Source organism: Xenopus tropicalis, chromosome 3, assembly GCF_000004195.4.
Source record: "Xenopus tropicalis strain Nigerian chromosome 3, UCB_Xtro_10.0, whole genome shotgun sequence".
NCBI lineage: Eukaryota > Metazoa > Chordata > Amphibia > Anura > Pipidae > Xenopus > Xenopus tropicalis.
In genome coordinates, this window is record NC_030679.2 from 10,103,896 (window position 1) to 10,125,948 (window position 22,053).

Here is a 22,053-nt window from a genome sequence, read left to right on the forward strand (position 1 = left end):
AGAGCTGGAGGATGCTGGGTGGAGCCGCAGGAAGCAGGAGGTCGCTGGGGGGGGGGAGCTGGAGGATGCTGGGGGAACAGAGGGAGCCGCACAAGGACGCTTGGGGGGAGCTGGAGGATGCTAGGGAAGAACCCTGGGGGAGATGGAGTATGCTGGGTTGGACCCTAGGGAGAGCTGAAGGATGCTGGGGGGGGGAGCTGGAGGGAGCTGCAGGAAGCAGGAGGTCGCTGGGGCGGGGGGAGCTGGAGGATGCTGGGGGAGCAGAGGGAGCCGCACAAGGACGCTTGGGGGGAGCTGGAGGATGCTAGGGAAGAACCCTGGGGGAGATGGAGTATGCTGGGTTGGACCCTAGGGAGAGCTGAAGGATGCTGGGGGGGAGCTGGAGGGAGCTGCAGGAAGCAGGAGGTCGCTGGGGGGGAGCTGGAGGATGCTGGGCAGGACCCTGGGGAGAGCTGAAGGATACTGGGGGGGGAGCTGGAGGACGCTGGTGGGGGAGCTGGAGGATGCTGGGGGGGAGCAGGGGGAGCCGCAGGAGGTTCTTGGTTCAGGTAGAAGCTGAATTATTTCCTGTAAGGTGATCAGAAAGTGTCCACACAATACCTCACAAAATGGATACTCCAGGGTAAACAATGTAATGTAGTAGAGCTGGAAACCCCCCTGAACTTCCCGGGAGTTGCACAATTTTGCCCCCGGTCTCCAGTCACTATGAGCCAATGTCCCCATTTTTGCAAAACACCAGTTTGCACTAGGCCACACCGCAGCCAAATAGACCACACCCACAACCAAATAGGCCAGGCCCACATTTTTATTCTCCCCCTATAACCAACTTTCCCAGGTTGACAGCTCTGTAATAAATGTAAATGTACATATATATCCTCCTGATTAAGGTACTCTGCTGGTTTCTTAACTCAAAATAGGAGAATACTGTAATTTACCTAAGATTTTTTTGTTGTTGCTGTGACTATAGAACTCCTTTATGTTTTTTCCTTAACATGAGAGATTATCATAACTGATTTTTTTTACTACAGGTATGGGATCCGTTATCTGGAAACCCGTTATCCAGAAAGATCTGAATTACGGGACGCCTGTTTCCCATAGACTCCGTTGGGTTTTATTAATGTTTTATTGATTTTTTTAGTAGACTTAAGGTATGGAGATCCAAATTACGGAAAGACCCCTTATCCGGAATACCCTTGGTCCCGAACATTCTGGATAACGGGTCCCATACCTGTACTACAAGCAAGATATGCTTTAAAACAATGATTATACAATTCCCCTGAGTTGATTAACACAAATTAATTTTTTTACCTTGAAAAATACAAGTTATTTTTCCCTATCTCAAAGCAGGCAATTAATTCACATTTGTTTTATTTAATTATATATATATATATACATTTTTTTTTCTTTTTTAAATCTCGATGTGGGGATTTATTCATCTATGTGGGTTGTGGTTGCCTTTTTTTATACCTGAAAATGGAGATTTGTTTTCATCCTAAAACTAAAGAATAATTTACTTATTTTCAGAATTGGAAATAATTTCATTTGAATTTATTAATATATGGGATATTGCTGTATTTTTTTCCACCGAAAAAATGAGGGTCCTATTATCCAGAAAGTTCTGAATTACGGAAAGCCCATCTCCCATAGACTCCATTATAAGCAAATAATTCTAATTTTTAAAAATGATTTCCTTTTTCTCTGTAATAATAAAACAGTACCTGTACTTGATCCCAACTAAGATATAATTACCCCTTATTGGGGGCAGAACAGCCCTATTGGGTTTATTTCATGGTTAAATGATTCCCTTTTCTCTGTAATAATAAAACAGTAACTGTACTTGATCCCAACTAAGATATAATTACCCCTTATTGGGGGCAGAACAGCCCTATTGGGTTTATTTAATGGTTAAATGATTCCCTTTTCTCTGTAATAATAAAACAGTACTTGTACTTGATCCCAACTAAGATATAATTACCCCTTATTGGGGGCAGAACAGCCCTATTGGGTTTATTTAATGGTTAAATGATTCCCTTTTCTCTGTAATAATAAAACAGTACCTGTACTTGATCCCAACTAAGATATAATTACCCCTTATTGGGGGCAGACAAGCCCTATTGGGTTTATTTCATGGTTAAATGATTCCCTTTTCTCTGTAATAATAAAACAGTACCTGTACTTGATCCCAACTAAGATATAATTACCCCTTATTGGGGGCAGACAAGCCCTATTGGGTTTATTTCATGGTTAAATGATTCCCTTTTCTCTGTAATAATAAAACAGTACCTGTACTTGATCCCAACTAAGATATAATTACCCCTTATTGGGGGCAGAACAATCCTATTGGGTTTATTTAATGGTTAAATGATTCCCTTTTCTCTGTAATAATAAAACAGTACCTGTACTTGATCCCAACTAAGATATAATTACCCCTTATTGGGGGCAGAACAGCCCTATTGGGTTTATTTAATGGTTAAATGATTCCCTTTTCTCTGTAATAATAAAACAGTACCTGTACTTGATCCCAACTAAGATATAATTACCCCTTATTGGGGTAGAACAGCCCTATTGGGTTTATTCAATATTTAAATGATTTTTAGCAGACTTAAGTTATGGAGATCCAATTAATGGAAAGATCCTTTATCCGAAAAACCCAGGTCCCAAGTATTCTGGATAACAGGTCCCATACCTGTATTTGAAAACACCTGTCTGACTGATGAAGGCAGTGCCATCTTTGTTTAGTGAGAAATAATACTTGCTTAAATGGTGAATGTCCATCAGTATGAGTAGATACAGTGGCTGCTGGGGGAATGGAGCCCTAATGGTCCTAGTGTGGATAATGGCACATCTCAAAGGCACATTAGAAACGATATATGTAAACTATAGCAACAAGCAAAAGAGACTCTGCCCTATGGGCTCTAGCCTAAATCAAATATGTATATATTGAATTCCTTCTACCCTTCTTAATTATTTGAAGGCCTCTGCATGCTACAGTGCTGGCAATGGAAACATGTAGGTAGCCATATGTAGGTAGCTATATTCCCTTTTCTCTGTAATAATAAAACAGTACCTGTACTTGATCCCAACTAAGATATAATTACCCCTTATTGGGGGCAGAACAGCCCAATTGGGTTTATTTAATGGTTAAATGATTCCCTTTTCTCTGTAATAATAAAACAGTACCTGTTTTATTATCACCCCCTTTAGATTAGAGGAAAGGAGCTTCTATTTGAAGCAGCGTAGGGGGTTCCTCACGGGGAGGGCAGTGAGGTTGGGGAATGCCCTTCCTAGTGATGGGGTAATGGCAGATTCTGTTAGTGCCTATAAGAGGGGCCTGGATGAGTTCTTGAACAAGCAGAATATCCAAGGCTATTGTGATACTAATATCTACAGTTAGTATTACTGGTTGTATATATAGTTTATGTATGTGAGTGTATAGATTGGTAGGTGTGGGTTAGGTGTGCTGGGTTTACTTGGATGGGTTGAACTTGATGGACACTGGTCTTTTTTCAACCCTATGTAACTATGTAACTATATGTAGGTAGCCATATGTAGGTAGCTATATGTAGGTAGCCATATGTAGGTAGCTATATGTAGGTAGCCATATGTAGGTAGCCATATGTAGGTAGCCATATGTAGGTAGCCATATGTAGGTAGCCATTCCTCGTGTGAAAATATTGTTGTGGCACACATATCAATAACGATCTTATGGGTGAGTATGGCAGGGTGGCTGTTTTATACTTATGGGAGATGTTATAGTATGTTATAGAGGTGAGTAAATAATGAGGATCTTGCAAAGAGAAGGAAATGAACAAAGAGTTGTCCATGATAATGGATGGGTTGGGAGGAAAGAGAGTGGCCATGTCAGGGAGAGACAGGAGGTATGGGGGGGCGAGAGGGCAACAACAGGACTTTATTCCACTCACCAGTTGGGGATTCCTGCTTGATCTGAACATCCAACTGGGATCCGTTTGTCTTTGCTGGGGCAGTGTGCCCTGTGTGTTGCCTCTCTAGCTCCCCTGCAGACAAACGTAAACACCAAGTTGACTTGGGATGAACCTCAGAAGCCAAAGGGCGAGTGTTTAACTTAATATCCCCGGCCCTTTAGTTCTTCTATAGGTCCAATATACAAAGCATTAGTATCCATTGATATCCATCAAAACTAACTTCATTTACACAGCATCAAAAAATCAAATAGATATACTAATAAATAAACAACAAATATGATTATATTCTCAGTATTGGAACTGAGAGAGAATTAATACTCGATGCTTCTCCCACCCGTTCAATATCCAACAAAAAGTACTAAATGACACAAAGGAGGGTCGTTTACAAAGTAAGTGCAATTGTTACTGTAATGAGTTACCGTAATGGAGGCTGCCTAGGGTAAAACAAATTTTGTCCTATAGCCCTTCAACTACAGCACCTAATGGGCCATTGGGGGACAGCAGCCATCTGCCATACTGTTTTGTCCTAGTGCCAACATCTTGCTTTTCTTTCACCATCTTGTCCTACTGCTGCTATCTTGCTCTACTGTCCCCATTTTGTTCTACTACCACCATCTTGTCCCACTGCTGCTATCTTGCTCTACTGTCGCCATTTTGTCCTACTGTCCCCATCTTGTTCTACTCCCACCATCTTGTCCCACTGCTGCTATCTTGCTCTACTGTCGCCATTTTGTCCTACTGTCCCCATCTTGTTCTACTCCCACCATCTTGTCCTACTGCTGCTATCTTGCTCTACTGTCGCCATTTTGTCCTACTGTCTCCATCTTGTTCTACTCCCACCATCTTGTCCTACTTCTGCTATCTTGCTCTACTGTCGCCATTTTGTCCTACTGTCCCCATCTTGTTCTACTCCCACCATCTTGTCCTACTGCTGCTATCTTGCTCTACTGTCGCCATTTTGTCCTACTGTCCCCATCTTGTTCTACTCCCACCATCTTGTCCTACTGCTGCTATCTTGCTCTACTGCCGCCATTTTGTCCTACTGTCCCCATCTTGTTCTACTCCCACCATCTTGTCCTACTTCTGCTATCTTGCTCTACTGTCGCCATTTTGTCCTATTTTCCCCATCTTGTTCTGCTTCCACCATCTTGTCCTACTGCTGCTATCTTGCTCTACTGTCGCCATTTTGTCCTACTGTCCCCATATTGTTCTACTCCCACCATCTTGTCCTACTGCTGCTATATTGCACTACTGTCGCATTTTGTCCTACTGTCCCCATCTTGTCCTACTGCTGCTATCTTGCGCTACAGTCGCCATTTTGTCCTACTGTCCCCATCTTGTTCTACTCCCACCATCTTGTCCTACTGCTGCTATCTTGCTCTACTGTAGCCATTTTGTCCTACTGTCCCCATCTTGTTCTACTGCTGCTATCTTGCTCTTCTGTCACCATTTTGTCCTACTGTCCACATTTTATTCTACTACCACCATCTTGTCCTACTGCTGTTATCTTGGTCTTCTGTCACCATTTTGTTCTACTGTCCCCATCTTGTTCTACTCCCACCATCTTGTCCTACTGCTGCTATCTTGCTCTACTGTTGCCATTTTGTCCTACTGTCCCCATCTTGTTCTACTCCCAGCATCTTGTCCTACTGCTGCTATCTTGCTCTACTGTCGCCATTTTGTCCTACTGTCCCCATTTTGTTCTACTACCACCATCTTGTCCTACTGCTGCTATCTTGCTCTTCTGTCACCATTTTGTCCTACTGTCCCCATCTTGTTCTACTCCCACCATCTTGTCCTACTGCTGCTATCTTGCTCTTCTGTCACCATTTTGTCCTACTGTCCCCATCTTGTTCTACTCCCACCATCTCATCCTACTGCTGCTATCTTGCTATACTGTCACCATTTTGTTCTACTGTCCCCATCTTGTTCTACTCCCACCATCTTCTCCTACTTGTCCTGTAATCTTCTTTTCTACAGTTGTTGTCCAGTGGGCCTAACTAAAATGCATGGCCAAGTGCAGTTACGATTTGTTAGACCCCCTAAAAGGTAGCGGTGTTCACATTTATGGAGGTTGCAAATACAGAGGACACAAAAAATGCTCCCAATCACTCCCTGTGGTGGGTGAAGGTTAATGGCGGAATACTGTACGGGCACACTGCATTAATTGTAAAGGGGAAAAAAACATGGCAGTCTATATAGTAGGTATGTCCACCCTTGTAAATGAGCCCCAGAGTGACACATATATATATAGGCACAAAAAAAAACGGACACGTACGTGCATATTGGGACAGATGCTTACATGTATCAATGTAAACATCTGTACACTGACGCTCACACTTTTGCTCACATTCGATGCGAATCTGCTCCATCTCCGTCACTTCGCAGATGGACTCTTTTAGATCCTCCAGAAATTTTTGCAGTTCTTCTGAGCTTATAGCACAGAAGTGCAACACGAGCTTCTTCTCTGAGCTGGAGAGAGGGCTGACCAGGGTGATCCCATGGGGGTAATCTGCCGAGAGAGCACAGTCATTTTTAACATCATAAATTAATGCTCTTCAGTATGATAAGTCCTATTAACCAAGCCAGGGATGCTCAGTTTAAAGAACAGCTGTAGGGGCAAAACTCATACACCCCTAGGAAGAAACATATATTTGCCACTATAATACCATTAGAACAGGCCTACTGTCTTTATCAAGCTTCGAAAATCCTGAATCCATGCTGTGACTTACATTCGTTCTCATAAAGGTGGAACTGAAGCCCAACCAGGGGAACCGCTCGGCAGAACGTGTAGGTGGACGATGTCTTCTTCTTGGGGCAAAGTTTCAGGATCTAAAAGGAAATCCATAGTTGTCAAAGAGCCCAGCATACCAGCATTAAACTCCATCCACCAAGTTGGGCAGGTTCCATTTTTGTGAGTTGCATACATTTCTCCTGGAGTAGGACACTTTAGTCAGCTAAGAGAAACCTTTTGACCTAGAGACCACAGTAATCTGAGCAGACTCAATCGGGTTCCCATAGCCATAAAATACAGCATGCAGCAGAATACTGAGATACAGAAGATTGCACGGCTTGCTGGGTAGGAGTTCAGGACTGATATAGATAAGGCAAGAATTGAAAGTGCTGAACTTCAGTGCAAAGACTTATTAAGTCTTGATTTCCATGGAAATGCATTAAACCCTTGCGGAAAAACTTTTTATAATCTTGCCCACATATATATTGAATTTTCTATGTTTCAGAGCTGTGGTGGACTACTTCTTCTCCTAAAAATGCCAACAGGTCCTGGGTCTACTGACCCTACCAATCCTATTGTTCAACCCCTAAGCAGGAGACTATTTGCTAACCTTTGCAGAAATACTTTGGGGAGGTGCTCAACAACCGACCTTAAGGTAGACATCTGAAATACCTTGACTACTAAAGCATCAGATGGAAACCTTCATCGGGGTATCGCTGTTCCAAACCATATTTATACTCACCAGCAGCAGGTCATTGAAAAGGAAGACCTCTCGCTGATGAGCTGCCTGTTTCTGCACTTTGTTGACATCTGTAACCTCAAACAAGCGGCTGCAGCAAACCAGACGCCGGTGCGGGACAGACAGCACCTACAGTAAGGGAGGCAGCAAATATCATCACTACAGTTGATAACACAATAATGATCAAATAGAAACCTGCATGGGGCTCACAGGACAATAAAGGTGGCCATACACGGTAAGATCTGCTCGCTTGGCAAGGTCGCCAAGCGAGAGGATCTTCTCCCGATATCCCCACCTATGGGTGGGCGTTATCGGGAAAATGTAGGCTAATTTGATTGTTTGGCCCTGGGGACAAATGATCGAATTATAACAGGAGCAATGGGCGCAGTCGGTTCAGGGACCGTGTCAACGAGCCAATGCGGTTCCTTATCTGACTAAATCTTTAAACCTGCCCGATCGATATCTGGCCAATTTCAGGCCAGATATCGGTCAGGCTTGCCCCTCGTTCCTGCCCCTACATGGGCCAATAAGCTGCCGAATCGATCCAAGGGACCGATATCGGCAGCTACAATCGGCCCGTGTATGGCCACCTTAATACTATAATATTCAGTTGCATGAAAGACATGTGCATCGAAGGATGAGAACTTTGGTTAAATTATTTATTGGACTTTGCCATGGGGAGTTTTTTGTCTTTGATGGTTTCTACACAGCCTACTACAGCTTTGCTGGCATCAAATTGTTTGGTGTTCATCAGTAAGACTTTATGTGACAATGGGTCCTTGTTCTCTAGAGAAGGGGTCCTCAACCTTTCTTACTCATGAGCCACAGTAAATTATAAAAAGACTTGGGGAGCAACACAAGCACCATAAAAGTTCATGGAAGTGCCAAATAAGGGCTGTGATTGGCTATTAGGCAGCCTCTTTGCAGCCTATCAGCTTACAGGGGCTTTATTTGATAGGAAATCTTGTTTTTATTCAACCAAAACTTGCCCCCAAGTCAGGAATTCAAAAATAACTCTGGTTTGGGGGCACTGAGAGCAACATCCAAGGGGTTGGGGAGCAACATGTTGCCCCTGAGCCACTGGTTGGGGATCACGGCTCTAGAGTGTCCTATTCTCTAAAGGCTTCATAGGGTTCTCTTTTTCTTTAATCATTCCACTTTATTGGTTTAAGTTAAACCACACACAAGACTTACACTTTTCATGCCCACAATGGACTTTTCCACCTTGGTCACATAGGTCACATGATCCTCGTTTGATTTTAACTCTTTCTGTTGTATTCGCTCGTAGATGCCAACCACCATATCCTTTGGAATGTCAGCCCCGTCATCTACTCCTGTCAGAACAGGAAGAGCTTGGACCAGCCATATACCATTACAGGCAAACAGCAGACAAACAACTCTTGTAGGACCTCCAACCCCCACCACATTAACCTAATACTACATTCCATCCCCTTGCTTTGATGGTGGCATTTACCTCTTAGGTTCCTGATGAAATCCTCCAGCATCATCTTACGGTCTGGTTTTATGCTTGGACTGTACATGTCGGTGTTCAACAAGATGATTGCAAAGGCTAAGATGAAGATGGTGTCCGGGTTGTGGAACTGTTGTACAATTTCCGGATTACACATACAGTAACGCTGACTGTGCAGAAGAAACATAAAGTGATCAGAATATAGACACATCCCAAGTCTGGGGGAATGCATTCAGAAACTCCCAAATCTGTCCCCATGTGTCCCATCTAATGGGTTTTTACTTTATTGATGTTTACATTTATCACAATTGGTCTGCTTAGCAAATCTCATCACATCAAGTGATTATCTGGCTAGGTCCAGACCGAAGACCCCTTAAACTGCATGACCCACCTCAAGTTATTTATCCAAATACTAATTCTAACCCAAGTTAAGGTCCCCATACACGGGCCATTTGTAGCTGCCGATATTGGTCCCTTGGACCTATTCGGCAGCTTATCGGCCCCTGTAGGGGCAGAAAGGAGGGGCCTGCCTGACCAATATCTGGCCTGAAATTGGGCAGATATCGATCGGCTAGGTTAGAAAATTCAGTCGGATCGGGGACCGCATTGGCTCGTTGATGCGGTCCCCGAACCAACTGCCCCATTGCCGCCAATATAATTTGATCGTTTGGCCCCAGGGCCAAACAATCAAATTAGCCTACATGCTCCCAAATATCGCCCACCCGTAGGTGGGGATATTGGGTGAAGATCCGCTCACTTGGTGATCTCGCCAAGCGAGCGAATCTTAACGTGTATGGGGACCTTTAGAAAATTCAGTCGGATCGGGGATCGCATCGGCTCGTTGATGCCTTCCCCAAACCGACTGCCTTATTGCCGCCAATATAATTCGATCGTTTGGCCCCAAGGCCAAACGATCGAATTAGCCTACACGTTCCCCAATATCGCCCACCCGTAGGTAGGGATATTGGGTGAAGATCTGCTTGCTTGGCGATCTCGTGTATGGGGACCTTTAGCCTAATAATTACGCTTCACTCTTTGATGGGCAGGTTAAGCAACCAGTCGTATATCTGCCTATGCTTACCTAAAGGCTTCAATCAATCGCTCTACTTTCTGAGCTTCACCCTGTACCCGGATATGAGCCTGGAATTTTCGCAGAGCCTCGTCCAGTTCCATGTTGGAGAAATCCATTTCATCCACAACGCAGCTGCACAAGAAACATAAGAGCTGAAAGTATCTCCACTGGAGGGGCAAATATGACTGTGAATGACATATCATCTGAAATATTATCAAGAACTAAAACCTCCAAAATCCCCAGACAATGAGATGGTTCTGCCTTACAGGATACTGCTACATGATGGAAATCTCTAGTCCAGCTTATCTGTTGGGTATGGCCAAGATATACCATCCTCCATGGACCTGTCCATTCTTCTCCCAGGGACATTACATTTACCACACATTTTCTGTTACCAGTGCAGAAAGAACAACCAGTAGAACTTGGGTAATCAACATCTGCAATGATCAAGGTGAAGGACAAGTGGAACCAGTCAAAGCCCTTTGGGGTAAACGTTACGGTATCACTTACTCCAGGACATCGTGGTTGAACTGCTTCTTGCTATTCCCAAGAAATTCCCCAATCATCTGACGGCTCAGGCCTTTCCTCTGCAGCAGGAAATGGGCCACCCCAATGGGGGTGTCGGGAATAAAACCTCGAGAGATGAGGAACTGGATGCCCTTGTCGGGATTACTGCAGAAACAGAACAACCATTATCAGAACCGCAGACGGACAATATTGCCCTAGAAATTGCCTGGTTTTGTGATCTCCTGGTATGAGGGCAGCAGGGCAGATCTGAAGGTCTTTATTGCCCATAGTATACATCTACATTTCTGTTATTCCCAATAAACGTGGCTACACATCAGTTTTATCTTAATATTAAATAAATATTACATTTATCTTTATATTAAACCCCCCCCACACAGTTTATAGTTATAAAAACAAAAGGTAGAATAGGTTTTAATACATGACCTATATTATGAGTAGGGATGCACCGAATGCCAGATCCGGTTCGGGACTCGGGCTGAATCCAGGCTGTTTTTGAAGGTTTCGGCCAAATCCAAATCCTAATTAGCATAAATTATCATATGCTAATTAACAGTCCTAATTAGCATAGGCTAATTAGGATTCAGTTTTGGGATTCGACAGAATCCATCAGGGTGGGTTCGACCGAACACAAAAAAGATTTGGGTGGAATCCAGGCTTTTTTTGAAGGATTCGGTTTCGGCCCGAACTGAATCCGAATTCTTATTAGCATAAATTATCATATGCTAATTAGCATTCGAAAGGGTTCAATGGTCAGGGGAAAAAAATTCACCTTGCGTGTATTTTTAACCCCTTCCGATCCTAATTAGTATATGTTAATTAAGATTCGGGATTTGGCAGAATCCATCAGGGTGGGTTTGGCCGAACCCAAAAAGTGGGTTCCCCGATTTGGTTCGGGATTTGGGTCGAATCCAGGCTTTTTTTGAAGGATTCGGTTTCGGCCAAATCCACAGACCCGGCCGAACTGAATCCAAATTTTAATTAGCATAAATTATCATATGCTAATTAGCATTCAAAAGGGTTCCATGGTCAGGGGGGAAAAAATTTCACCTTGTGTATATTTTTAACCCCTTCCGGTCCTAATTAGCATAGGCTAATTAGGATTCCGTTCGGGACTCGACAGAATCCATCGGGGTGTGTTTGACCGAACCCAAAAAAGTGGGTTCCTGGATTTGGTTCAAATCCAGGCTTTTTTGATGGATTCGGTTTTCGGCCAAATCCACGGACCCGGCTGGACCAAATCCGAATGCTAATTAGCATAAATTATCATATGCTAATTAGCATTCGAAAGGGTTCAATGGTCAGGGGGAAAAAATTTCTCCTTGCGTGTATTTTTAACCCCTTCCGGTCCTATTTAGAATAGGCTAATTAGGATCCGGTTTGGCATTCAGCAGAATCCATCATGGTGGGTTCGACCGAACCCAAAAAAGTGGGTTCCCGGATTCGGTTCGGGATTTGGGTCGAATCCAGGCTTTTTTGAAGGATTCGGTTTCGACTGAATCCATGGACCCAGCCAGACCGAATCCAAATGCTAATTAGCATAAATTATCATATGCTAATTAGCATTCGAAAGGGTTCAATGGTCAGGGGGAAAAAAAATTCGCCTTGCGCGTATTTTTAACCCCTTCCGATCCTAATTAGCATATGTTAATTAGGATTCGGTTCTGGATTCGGAAGAATCCATCAGGGTGGGTTCCCAGATTCGGGCCGAAACCAAGCTTTTTGTTAAAAGATTCGGTTTTGACTGGATCGATGGTCCCAGCCGAACGAATCCCAATTAGCATAAATTATCATATGCTAATTAGCATTCAGAAAGGGTTAAATGGTCAGGGGGAAAAAAATTGTGTATTTTTAACCCCTTCCGATCCTAATTCGCATTCGGCAGAATCCATCAGGGTGGGTTCGACCGAACCCAAAAAACTGGGTCCACGGATTAGGTTTGGGATTTGGGTCGAATCCAGGCTTTTTTTTTTTTTGAAGGATTCAGCCGAATACACGGTCCCGGCCGAACCGAATCCTAATTAGCATAAATTATCATATGCTAATTAGAATTCAGAAATGGTTAAATGGTCAGGGGGAAAAAAATTCGCCTTGCGTGTATTTTTAACCCCTTCCAATCCTAATTTGGATTTGGTTCGAGATTCGGCAGAATTCATCAGGGTGGGTTCGGCCGAACCCAAAAAAGTGGGTTCCCGGATTCGGTTTGGGATTTGGGTCGAATCCGGTTTCCTTTTTTGAAGGATTCGGTTTTCGGCCGAACGGAATCCAAATCCTAATTAGCAGAAATGATCATATGGTAATTAGCATTCAGAAAGGGTTAAATGGTCAGGGGGAAAAAATTTCGCCTTGCATGTATTTTAAACCCCTTCCGATCGTAATTTGGATTCGGTTCAGGATTCGGCAGAATTCATCAGGGTGGGTTCGGTGCATCTCTAATTACGAGACCTTTATTAGGTTTATTGATAGGGCTTTATTGGCCCTTTAGTGGCCTGAACCTCTAAGTCTAAGTCCCATTTATTTAAACAATTCCAAACAAGTAATTGAGAAATTTCCTAATTCTGTTCCTCACACATTGAAGAGATTAAGCCCAATGCGGTAGAGCCGCTTCCTCATGGTATCGGTGGACAGGGTCGGGGACCGGCAGCTGGCTGGATTTTCGCAAGAATACCGGGGAAGGCTGAGGATCATGGCCTGCAAGGCTTCCTTAGAAGAAACCTCAGAGACAGATTTGGCAGAAGTGGAGGTACTACTGCTGCTGAGCTGCTCAGAGAGGTCGGTGGCTTCACCTTCAGTTTGTATGGGCCCTACCAACTCCCTTCCTATGCCATCCCCATTGACTTCTGGGAAGGAGTTCTGTGCAATGTGATTATCATGAGTCAAAGCCTCCTGAGTAGGTGAGGGTTCTGAAGCCACTTCTCCGCAAACCCGGTCTTCGTTGGGCTTTGGGGTCTGAGATCCAGCCAAGCAGTTGGACATAGAAAGCGAGGTGGATGAAGAAACAGAAATGTTGTTGTTGTCTATCTGAACTGTGACATCTCTGAAGGCCATCATCAATGTACTACTGCTTTTGGGCAGAGTCCCAAGTTGGCCTTCTTCAGTCTCTCTCTCCTCCATCTTGGGCGGCTCCAGCTCTGGGTTTTGCTGCATAAATGCTTCTCGAATTTGGTAGGACCCAGCCTCAGGGAAGGCACACATGGTCTTCAGGCTCCAAGTGCTGAGGGCATCATCGATTGACTTAGCCAGAGCCTGAACCTGCTCAGTGAAGGAGTCTTCCAGCTCTGTCAGTGCCCCACTAATAGTAGCAGGGAGGGATGGTGAACGAACCAATGGAATTCCCATCAGGTTGTAACTATCCAACAAAGCCTTCTCAGCCGGAGGAATGCTCTCTGGATTATGCACCCGCACCTTGCGCAGAGAGATTCGCCGGGGCAAGCGGCTCTGCAGCAGGGAGTCTCGGATCTTCTCAAAGTTTTTGCTGAGCTGGTACTGCCTAAAGGCTGTCTGGATTGTGCATGCTGCTCGTCTGGACACCAAATGACCTCCATATTTGTGCTCTAACATTTCAATCTGTAACAAGAAGGGGGATTATATGACTATGCCATGTAGGACATCTCTTCAAGTTAATATTGATCAAGTTCAACCTGATGCTCAAATTATTCCTACCTAACAAGCTTACAGGCCTCAGAAGGGGACAAAACTCTAGAATTTCAAAAAAACTGGCATGTTTCTGGATAGAGATGGTATATTGAGTATAAATAAAGACCTCAACCCCCACTGTGCCTAATAGTATCCAACAGAAAAAGATAGGAAGGTCAAGATAAAGGAAGTCCCGTTTATGGCAACTTGGGGTCTACAAATGATCTATCATAAATCATATATATACAGGTATGGGGTAATTATATCTTAGTTGGGATCAAGTACAGGTACTGTTTTATTATTACAGAGAAAAGGGAATCATTTAACCATGAAATAAACCCAATAGGGCTGTTCTGCCCCAATAAGGGGTAATTATATCTTAGTTGGGATCAAGTACAGGTACTGTTTTATTATTACAGAGAAAAGGGAATCATTTAACCATTAAATAAACCCAATAGGGCTGTTCTGCCCCCAATAAGGGGTAATTATATCTTAGTTGGGATCAAGTACAGTTACTGTTTTATTATTACAGAGAAAAGGGAATCATTTAACCATGAAATAAACCCAATAGGGCTGTTCTGCCCCAATAAGGGGTAATTATATCTTAGTTGGGATCAAGTACAGGTACTGTTTTATTATTACAGAGAAAAGGGAATCATTTAACCATGAAATAAACCCAATAGGGCTGTTCTGCCCCAATAAGGGGTAATTATATCTTAGTTGGGATCAAGTACAGGTACTGTTTTATTATTACAGAGAAAAGGGAATCATTTAACCATTAAATAAACCCAATAGGGCTGTTCTGCCCCAATAAGGGGTAATTATATCTTAGTTGGGATCAAGTACAGTTACTGTTTTATTATTACAGAGAAAAGGGAATCATTTAACCATTAAATAAACCCAATAGGGCTGTTCTGCCCCCAATAAGGGGTAATTATATCTTAGTTGGGATCAAGTACAGGTACTGTTTTATTATTACAGAGAAAAGGGAATCATTTAACCATTAAATAAACCCAATAGGGCTGTTCTGCCCCCAATAAGGGGTAATTATATCTTAGTTGGGATCAAGTACAGGTACTGTTTTATTATTACAGAGAAAAGGGAATCATTTAACCATTAAATAAACCCAATAGGGCTGTTCTGCCCCAATAAGGGGTAATTATATCTTAGTTGGGATCAAGTACAGGTACTGTTTTATTATTACAGAGAAAAGGGAATCATTTAACCATTAAATAAACCCAATAGGGCTGTTCTGCCCCCAATAAGGGGTAATTATATCTTAGTTGGGATCAAGTACAGGTACTGTTTTATTATTACAGAGAAAAGGGAATCATTTAACCATTAAATAAACCCAATAGGACTGTTCTGCCCCAATAAGGGGTAATTATATCTTAGTTGGGATCATGTACAGTTACTGTACCCATATCTGTACCACCCCAGATGCCATTATTGATCTTGTTTACCAATCCTGGGAACCCTGATTGTTTTCACTATTTTTTTTTCACCATAGACTTGGAGTAGAATGAAACCATAACCTGCTTGTTCTTGAGATCCAGAGGGAGTTCATAATCCGTGTTGTTGGTCGTATGTGAGCAGCTGGTTGGCCCCTTCCCTCTCTGTATTCTTACTGGCGAATCTGTGTGGTGAAGACCAGCTTCACTCGCTTGTTCCTCCTCTCCGGCTGGCTTGTGATTGGTGGGCTTTTCGTGGTCCTGGGTCTCCAGTGCCGAACAGATCATCTTCTTATTGGCAGATTCATCACTATAAATTCACCAGGGAAAAATAATCAGCTCAGCTTATAACTCTATACAAGATTTCAGGGAAACAAATGACCAGTCCAATATGGAACCGGATCGAAATTATTGGCACCTCAATTTGTTTTAGCCTTTTAAACAGTCATTAGTCCCTCATAGGAAAACATAAATCATCAACGTACCCCCACCATTGGACATTGCATGTTTGACTATTATTCAAAATATTCAAAAGCAATTAAGAAGGTGAAGTCAATGTAAGACTTAAGCAAGTATGACATTAATTGAAACAGTAAAGGTGCCTGAGGAATGAAAAGTTTCACCGGATAAAAGATAAAAATGCCTGAAGAACAGACCTACTTGCTTTGATGTCTGGTATAAATGAACTAAATGCATCATTTTTACTAATCAGAAATGCTGATTTGCCCTAATAAGCTCTAAAAAAAGAGTCTGATTATACAAGTACACATCTGATTAACACACCCGCGAGGCATTGGGGGAACCAGAGACTTCTCCGGAGAGCATAGTTGATTTGGGTTGAAAACAGACAAAACTCTATCAAGGCAAGCCACTAAATGACCCCTATTTGGTATGGGGGTAAGGACTTGTGCCGGTACAGAGAGATACCATAAAACTATGGCACATAGGGATTCCCCTGTACTAAGCACAATTCAGCAGGAACAGCCCCCTAAGTTTGCTCATAGCCTGTACAGAGAGATACCATAAAACTATGGCACATAGGGATTCCCCTGTACTAAGCACAATTCAGCAGGAACAGCCCCCTAAGTTTGCTCATAGCCTGTACAGAGAGATACCATAAAACTATGGCACATAGGGATTCCCCTGTACTAAGCACAATTCAGCAGGAACAGCCCCCTAAGTTTGCTCATAGCCTGTACAGAGAGATACCATAAAACTGTGGCACATAGGGATTCCCCTGTACTAAGCACAATTCAGCAGGAACAGCCCCCTAAGTTTGCTCATAGCCTGTACAGAGAGATACCATAAAACTATGGCACATAGGGATTCCCCTGTACTAAGCACAATTCAGCAGGAACAGCCCCCTAAGTTTGCTCATAGCCTGTACAGAGAGATACCATAAAACTATGGCACATAGGGATTCCCCTGTACTAAGCACAATTCAGCAGGAACAGCCCCCTAAGTTTGCTCATAGCCTGTACAGAGAGATACCATAAAACTATGGCACATAGGGATTCTCCTGTACTAAGCACAATTCAGCAGGAACAGCCCCCTAAGTTTGCTCATAGCCTGTACAGAGAGATACCATAAAACTATGGCAGCATAGGGATTCCCCTGTACTAAACACAATTCAGCAGGAACAGCCCCCTACGTTTGCTCATAGCCTGTACAGAGAGATACCATAAAACTATAGCAGCATAGGGATTCCCCTGTACTAAGCACAATTCAGCAGGAACAGCCCCCTAAGTTTGCTCATAGCCTGTACAGGGAGAGACGATAAAACCAGCATAGGGATTCCCCTGTACTAAGCACAATTCAGCAGGAACAGCCCCCTACGTTTGCTCATAGCCTGTACAGGGAGAGACGATAAAACCAGCATAGGGATTCCCTTTTACTAAGCACAGTTCAGTAGGAACAGGTCTCCAAAGTTTGCTTATAGCCGTAGCAGAGAACATTTTTAGGTATAGTGGCCCTTTAAATAGAGATTAGACTAGGCCCAGACACTTGGCTATAGATAAAGTCATAAAAAAATAGATACTTAGCTATTTGGCTATAGCCATAAAAATCAATGTAGGTTAAAACATGTACTTGAAAACTGTCGCGCAAATACATTTTAGGCAGAAAATCAAACCATTTCTGCTTCAGCTTGATAAGCAGCTTCCTAGAAAAGCCAGTGACCTGGAAAATGTGCATAAATATTCCTTGTGTGCAACCCCCCCCCCCCCCCCGCATCATACGGGGGGATAAAGCCAAAGCTTGTCTCTTTAACATATCCGCCATTCCGGATTCCATATTATGCTACTTAATACTGCTGGGTCCCTGAATAAAAAATGGCCTCCAATTTGGAAGTTAATGCAAGATGTGAGAGCTGAAGGCAGCCCCGGGGCAGCCCATGGAAAGCCAAACGGGTCACTCAATGCTGAATGGGAAATATTCCACTACTGGAATGAACCTTTTGTTCTGGACAGCAGATTATGGAGACTGTGATAAAAGTCTTGGCCTTCAAAACTCCTGGAAGAATGGTCTAAATATGGTTCTGAGCTGCCTTTCTTGTTCTGTTCCCAGGCCAAGAAGAGCCGCCTCACCCAAGAAGATCATTGAGCGACCAACTGTCTTTCTGCATTCCAAGCTCCTACAATTCCTACTGTCCAGGGGATCACTGAGCTTCCAACACTTATACATAGTAACATAGTAAGTGAGGTTGAAAAAAGACGTACGTCCATTACGTTCAACCATAATGACTATATATAACCTGCCTAACTACTAGTTGATCTAGAGGAAGGCAAAAAACCCATCTGAAGCCTCTCTAATTTGCCACAGAGGGGAAATAATTCCTTCCTGACTCCAAGATGGCAATCGGACCCGTCCCTGGGACGTACGTCCAAGGGACCCATATCTGCAGCTACAATCGGCCCGTGTATGGGGACCTTAAGATTTGGAGGTGAGCACTTATTTGCTCTCCTAGATAATTCTTGGAACAATGGCTAAATTGTAATTTCATATATCTATAGCCTTGTTACTGGCTAAGGCAGGGATCCCCAACCTTTTTTATTGGTGAGCCACAGTCAAGACTTGGGGAGCAACACAAGCACCATAAAAGTTCATGGAGGAGCCAAATAAGGGCTGTGATTGGCTATTAGGCAGCCTCTATGCACCCTATCAGCTTACAGGGGGCTTTATTTGGTAGGAAATCTTGTTTTTATTCAACCAAAACTTGCCCCCAAGTCAGGAATTCAAAAATAACTCCCTGGTTTGGGGGCACTGAGAGCAACATCCAAGGGGTTGGGGAGCAACATGTTGCCCCGGAGCCACTGGTTGGGGATCACTGGGCTAAGGGATCCCTGTGCCATTGCTGGACCAAAAGTGAAGAAGTCTGAAAGCCACTGCTCTAGAGCATCACTTGCTGCCAACAATCAATGGGATTGGCCAACGTTCCTGGGGATTACTGAGCTCCCAAAATACAACTCTGGGGGGTGCCACCACCCAATATTCCTCTGCTTTTGGGGTGCAAACCTATATGATTCCTGATGCTTACTGCTTATTGTAAGCCCCACACCTTCTGTTTGTACCTATTACTCTGCATTGACATGGGGACTTCCATATTGCTTGCCTCACCAAAATGCCTAAAGGGAATTCATGTACAAGGGCAGGTTTTGTGCTCATAATAAAAAATAATATGAAATGGTACTTTCCGTATTGAACATCATGTTGCCATGGTTACTATTGCAGTTTTACTTCATTTCTATCTGTTATATTGGTGTGAAATTGCTTGCTGGAATGTGCTCCTGTGATAATAGTGGTCACTGGGGAGGGTGCTTCTGACTGGACCGGTGCCGGACTGTCTCTATGGCAACCTACTGTAACCAACTGGGAAGTGAGATTTCATTAGCATCTCAAGACAATAAGACTGTATACATTCTGATATTGTATTCAGCACGGACAAACTAGTAGGAGCCACTCTACTAGGCTCTCAGTTGCGCCACCTTGTAAAGGAACAAGACCAGAGCAGGGTCTCCGGCTCATGGAAATCTATTTTCCAATAAAATTATATATTGAATATTCCCTGCATTGTGTCAGTGGTGCCCAACTGGTTGTGGCCCATAAGATCCCAGAAGGTGGGGCATAGATGTCATACTATGAATGGGCCCTGCATAAGTGGCAGTTAATGCTATTGTTAAACTGCAAAATTACAAATACAGGTATGAGATCTGGAAACCCATTATCCAAAAAGTTCAGAATTTCGGAAACGCCGTCTCCCATAGACTCCATCATAAGCAAATAATTCTAATTTTTAAAAATGATTTCCTTTTTCCCTGTAATAATAAAACAGTACCTGTACTTGATCCCAACTAAGATATAATTACCCCTTATTGGGGCAGAACAGTCCTATTGGGTTTATTTAATGGTTAAATGATTCCCTTTTCTCTGTAATAATAAAACAGTACCTGTACTTGATCCCAACTAAGATATAATTACCCCTTATTGGGGCAGAACAGCCCTATTGGGTTTATTTAATGGTTAAATGATTCCCTTTTCTCTGTAATAATAAAACAGTACCTGTACTTGATCCCAACTAAGATATAATTATCCCTTATTGGGGGCAGAACAGCCCTATTGGGTTTATTTAATGGTTAAATGATTCCCTTTTCTCTGTAATAATAAAACCGTACCTGTACTTGATCCCAACTAAGATATAATTACCCCTTATTGGGGGCAGAACAGCCCTATTGGGTTTATTTAATGGTTGAATGATTCCCTTTTCTCTGTAATAATAAAACAGTACCTGTACTTGATCCCAACTAAGATATAATTACTCCTTATTGGGGGCAGAACAGCCCTATTGGGTTTATTTAATGGTTAAATGATTCCCTTTTCTCTGTAATAATAAAACCGTACCTGTACTTGATCCCAACTAAGATATAATTACCCCTTATTGGGGGCAGAACAGCCCTATTGGGTTTATTTAATGGTTGAATGATTCCCTTTTCTCTGTAATAATAAAACAGTACCTGTACTTGATCCCAACTAAGATATAATTACTCCTTATTGGGGGCAGAACAGCCCTATTGGGTTTATTTAATGGTTAAATGATTCCCTTTTCTCTGTAATAATAAAACAGTACCTGTACTTGATCCCAACTAAGATATAATTACCCCTTATTGGGGCAGAACAGCCCTATTGGGTTTATTTCATGGTTAAATGATTCCCTTTTCTCTGTAATAATAAAACAGTACCTGTACTTGATCCCAACTAAGATATAATTACCCCTTATTGGGGGCAGAACAGAGGTGGGAAAGGGGGGTGCCTTTGCTCTAGGCCTCAGAGTTCACTTATAGAAATAAGGGTTCTGTTACCCCATAGCAACACATGTTTCTTTACTCTAACTGCATATTAGTTGCTATATATTTTATTGGTTGTTAATTGGTTGGTATACCCTGGAGCTCTTTCTATATAGTAGAGAGGAACAAACAGAGGGTCAGAAAGGCTGGCTGTGGTAGATAGAAGGAATAGAATTCTGCTCAAGTCCTAGTAACCCATGGCAACCCAATCAGATGTTTACTTTTAAACAGCAGACCAGCAAATGCTACCTCCTAATTGGCTGTAAGTGGGTTAATAGAATGGTTAGTAAACTTTGCCCCTGCTATTGTATAACCCCAAAAGAAATCATCAACGTACACATTCAGCAGCCTCAGAACGTTCCTCTTGGCACCCAGAAAGCCTGCTCAGCAGCTGCCAACTGGCATTAGCGTTACATGTTAATGCCCCCCGGCATGGCACAAAGGAGGGGTAGTTATGTTTAGTTTTGGAGTCCCCAAGGCAGTTCAGGAGGAGAAGGTTTTACTGACAATTAAATGAGGTGGAAGGTGGAATACATGCCCATAAAGGATAGTAAAGTAGATACAGAAACTGCCAGCACTATCCAAAAGAGTATAGTGCAGAGTTTCTCCGTTAAAGGGTAAGTATAACCCCTTGTTCAACATGAGTGAATGAAGATATGATTTTTTTTAGCTTAACTGGGAAACTGAAGCTAATCCATTCAAGTTGAGCACATGAATAGCTTTATCGTGAAACTCCCTTGTGATATACATACCCAGGAACTTCCATACTGGGCAATAAGGAGCTAAATATAAAGCATGGGCTGCAGCCAGGTCATGCAATGACTGTTTTGCACCCATCTGTATCCCCATGAATGGGGTACATCATCTAGAGCAGTGGTTCTCAACCTCCCTAATGCCGCGACCCTTTAATACAGTTCCTCATGTTGTGGTGACCCCCAACCATAAAATTATTCCTAAGCCCATTGGAAATATGTGTTTTCCCATGGTCTTAGGCGACCCCTGTGAAAGGGTCGATCCACCCCCAAAGGGGTCCCGACCCACAGGTTGAGAACCGCTGCCCTATACAATACTGGTAATTCATGCACTATTATTTCTTCCTTGAGGTCCAAGACCATGAAAATCTGGTACTGAAATTACTCCTA

At 43.0% G+C, this 22,053-nt stretch overlaps 1 protein-coding gene across 8 annotated transcripts in view; it reads right to left on the bottom strand.

Moving 5' to 3' along the window:
• iqsec3 (IQ motif and Sec7 domain 3) overlaps positions 1-22,053 on the bottom strand; it is a 74,498-nt gene that overhangs the window by 7,221 nt on the left and 45,224 nt on the right. For 6 of the 8 annotated variants that reach the window (XM_031898647.1, XM_004912478.4, XM_004912475.4 and 3 more), the window contains 10 exons: positions 15,657-15,882; positions 13,055-14,052; positions 10,471-10,632; positions 9,970-10,092; positions 8,892-9,058; positions 8,612-8,751; positions 7,421-7,546; positions 6,677-6,776; positions 6,223-6,456; positions 3,924-4,016 (listed from right to left, as the gene is read on the bottom strand). In XM_031898647.1, coding sequence (XP_031754507.1) covers positions 3,924-4,016; positions 6,223-6,456; positions 6,677-6,776; positions 7,421-7,546; positions 8,612-8,751; positions 8,892-9,058; positions 9,970-10,092; positions 10,471-10,632; positions 13,055-14,052; positions 15,657-15,882 — 2,369 coding nt within the window. The remainder of the gene's footprint in view (positions 1-3,923; positions 4,017-6,222; positions 6,457-6,676; positions 6,777-7,420; positions 7,547-8,611; positions 8,752-8,891; positions 9,059-9,969; positions 10,093-10,470; positions 10,633-13,054; positions 14,053-15,656; positions 15,883-22,053) is intronic. The other 2 variants (XM_004912477.4, XM_004912476.4) reach the window with 2 other exon arrangements.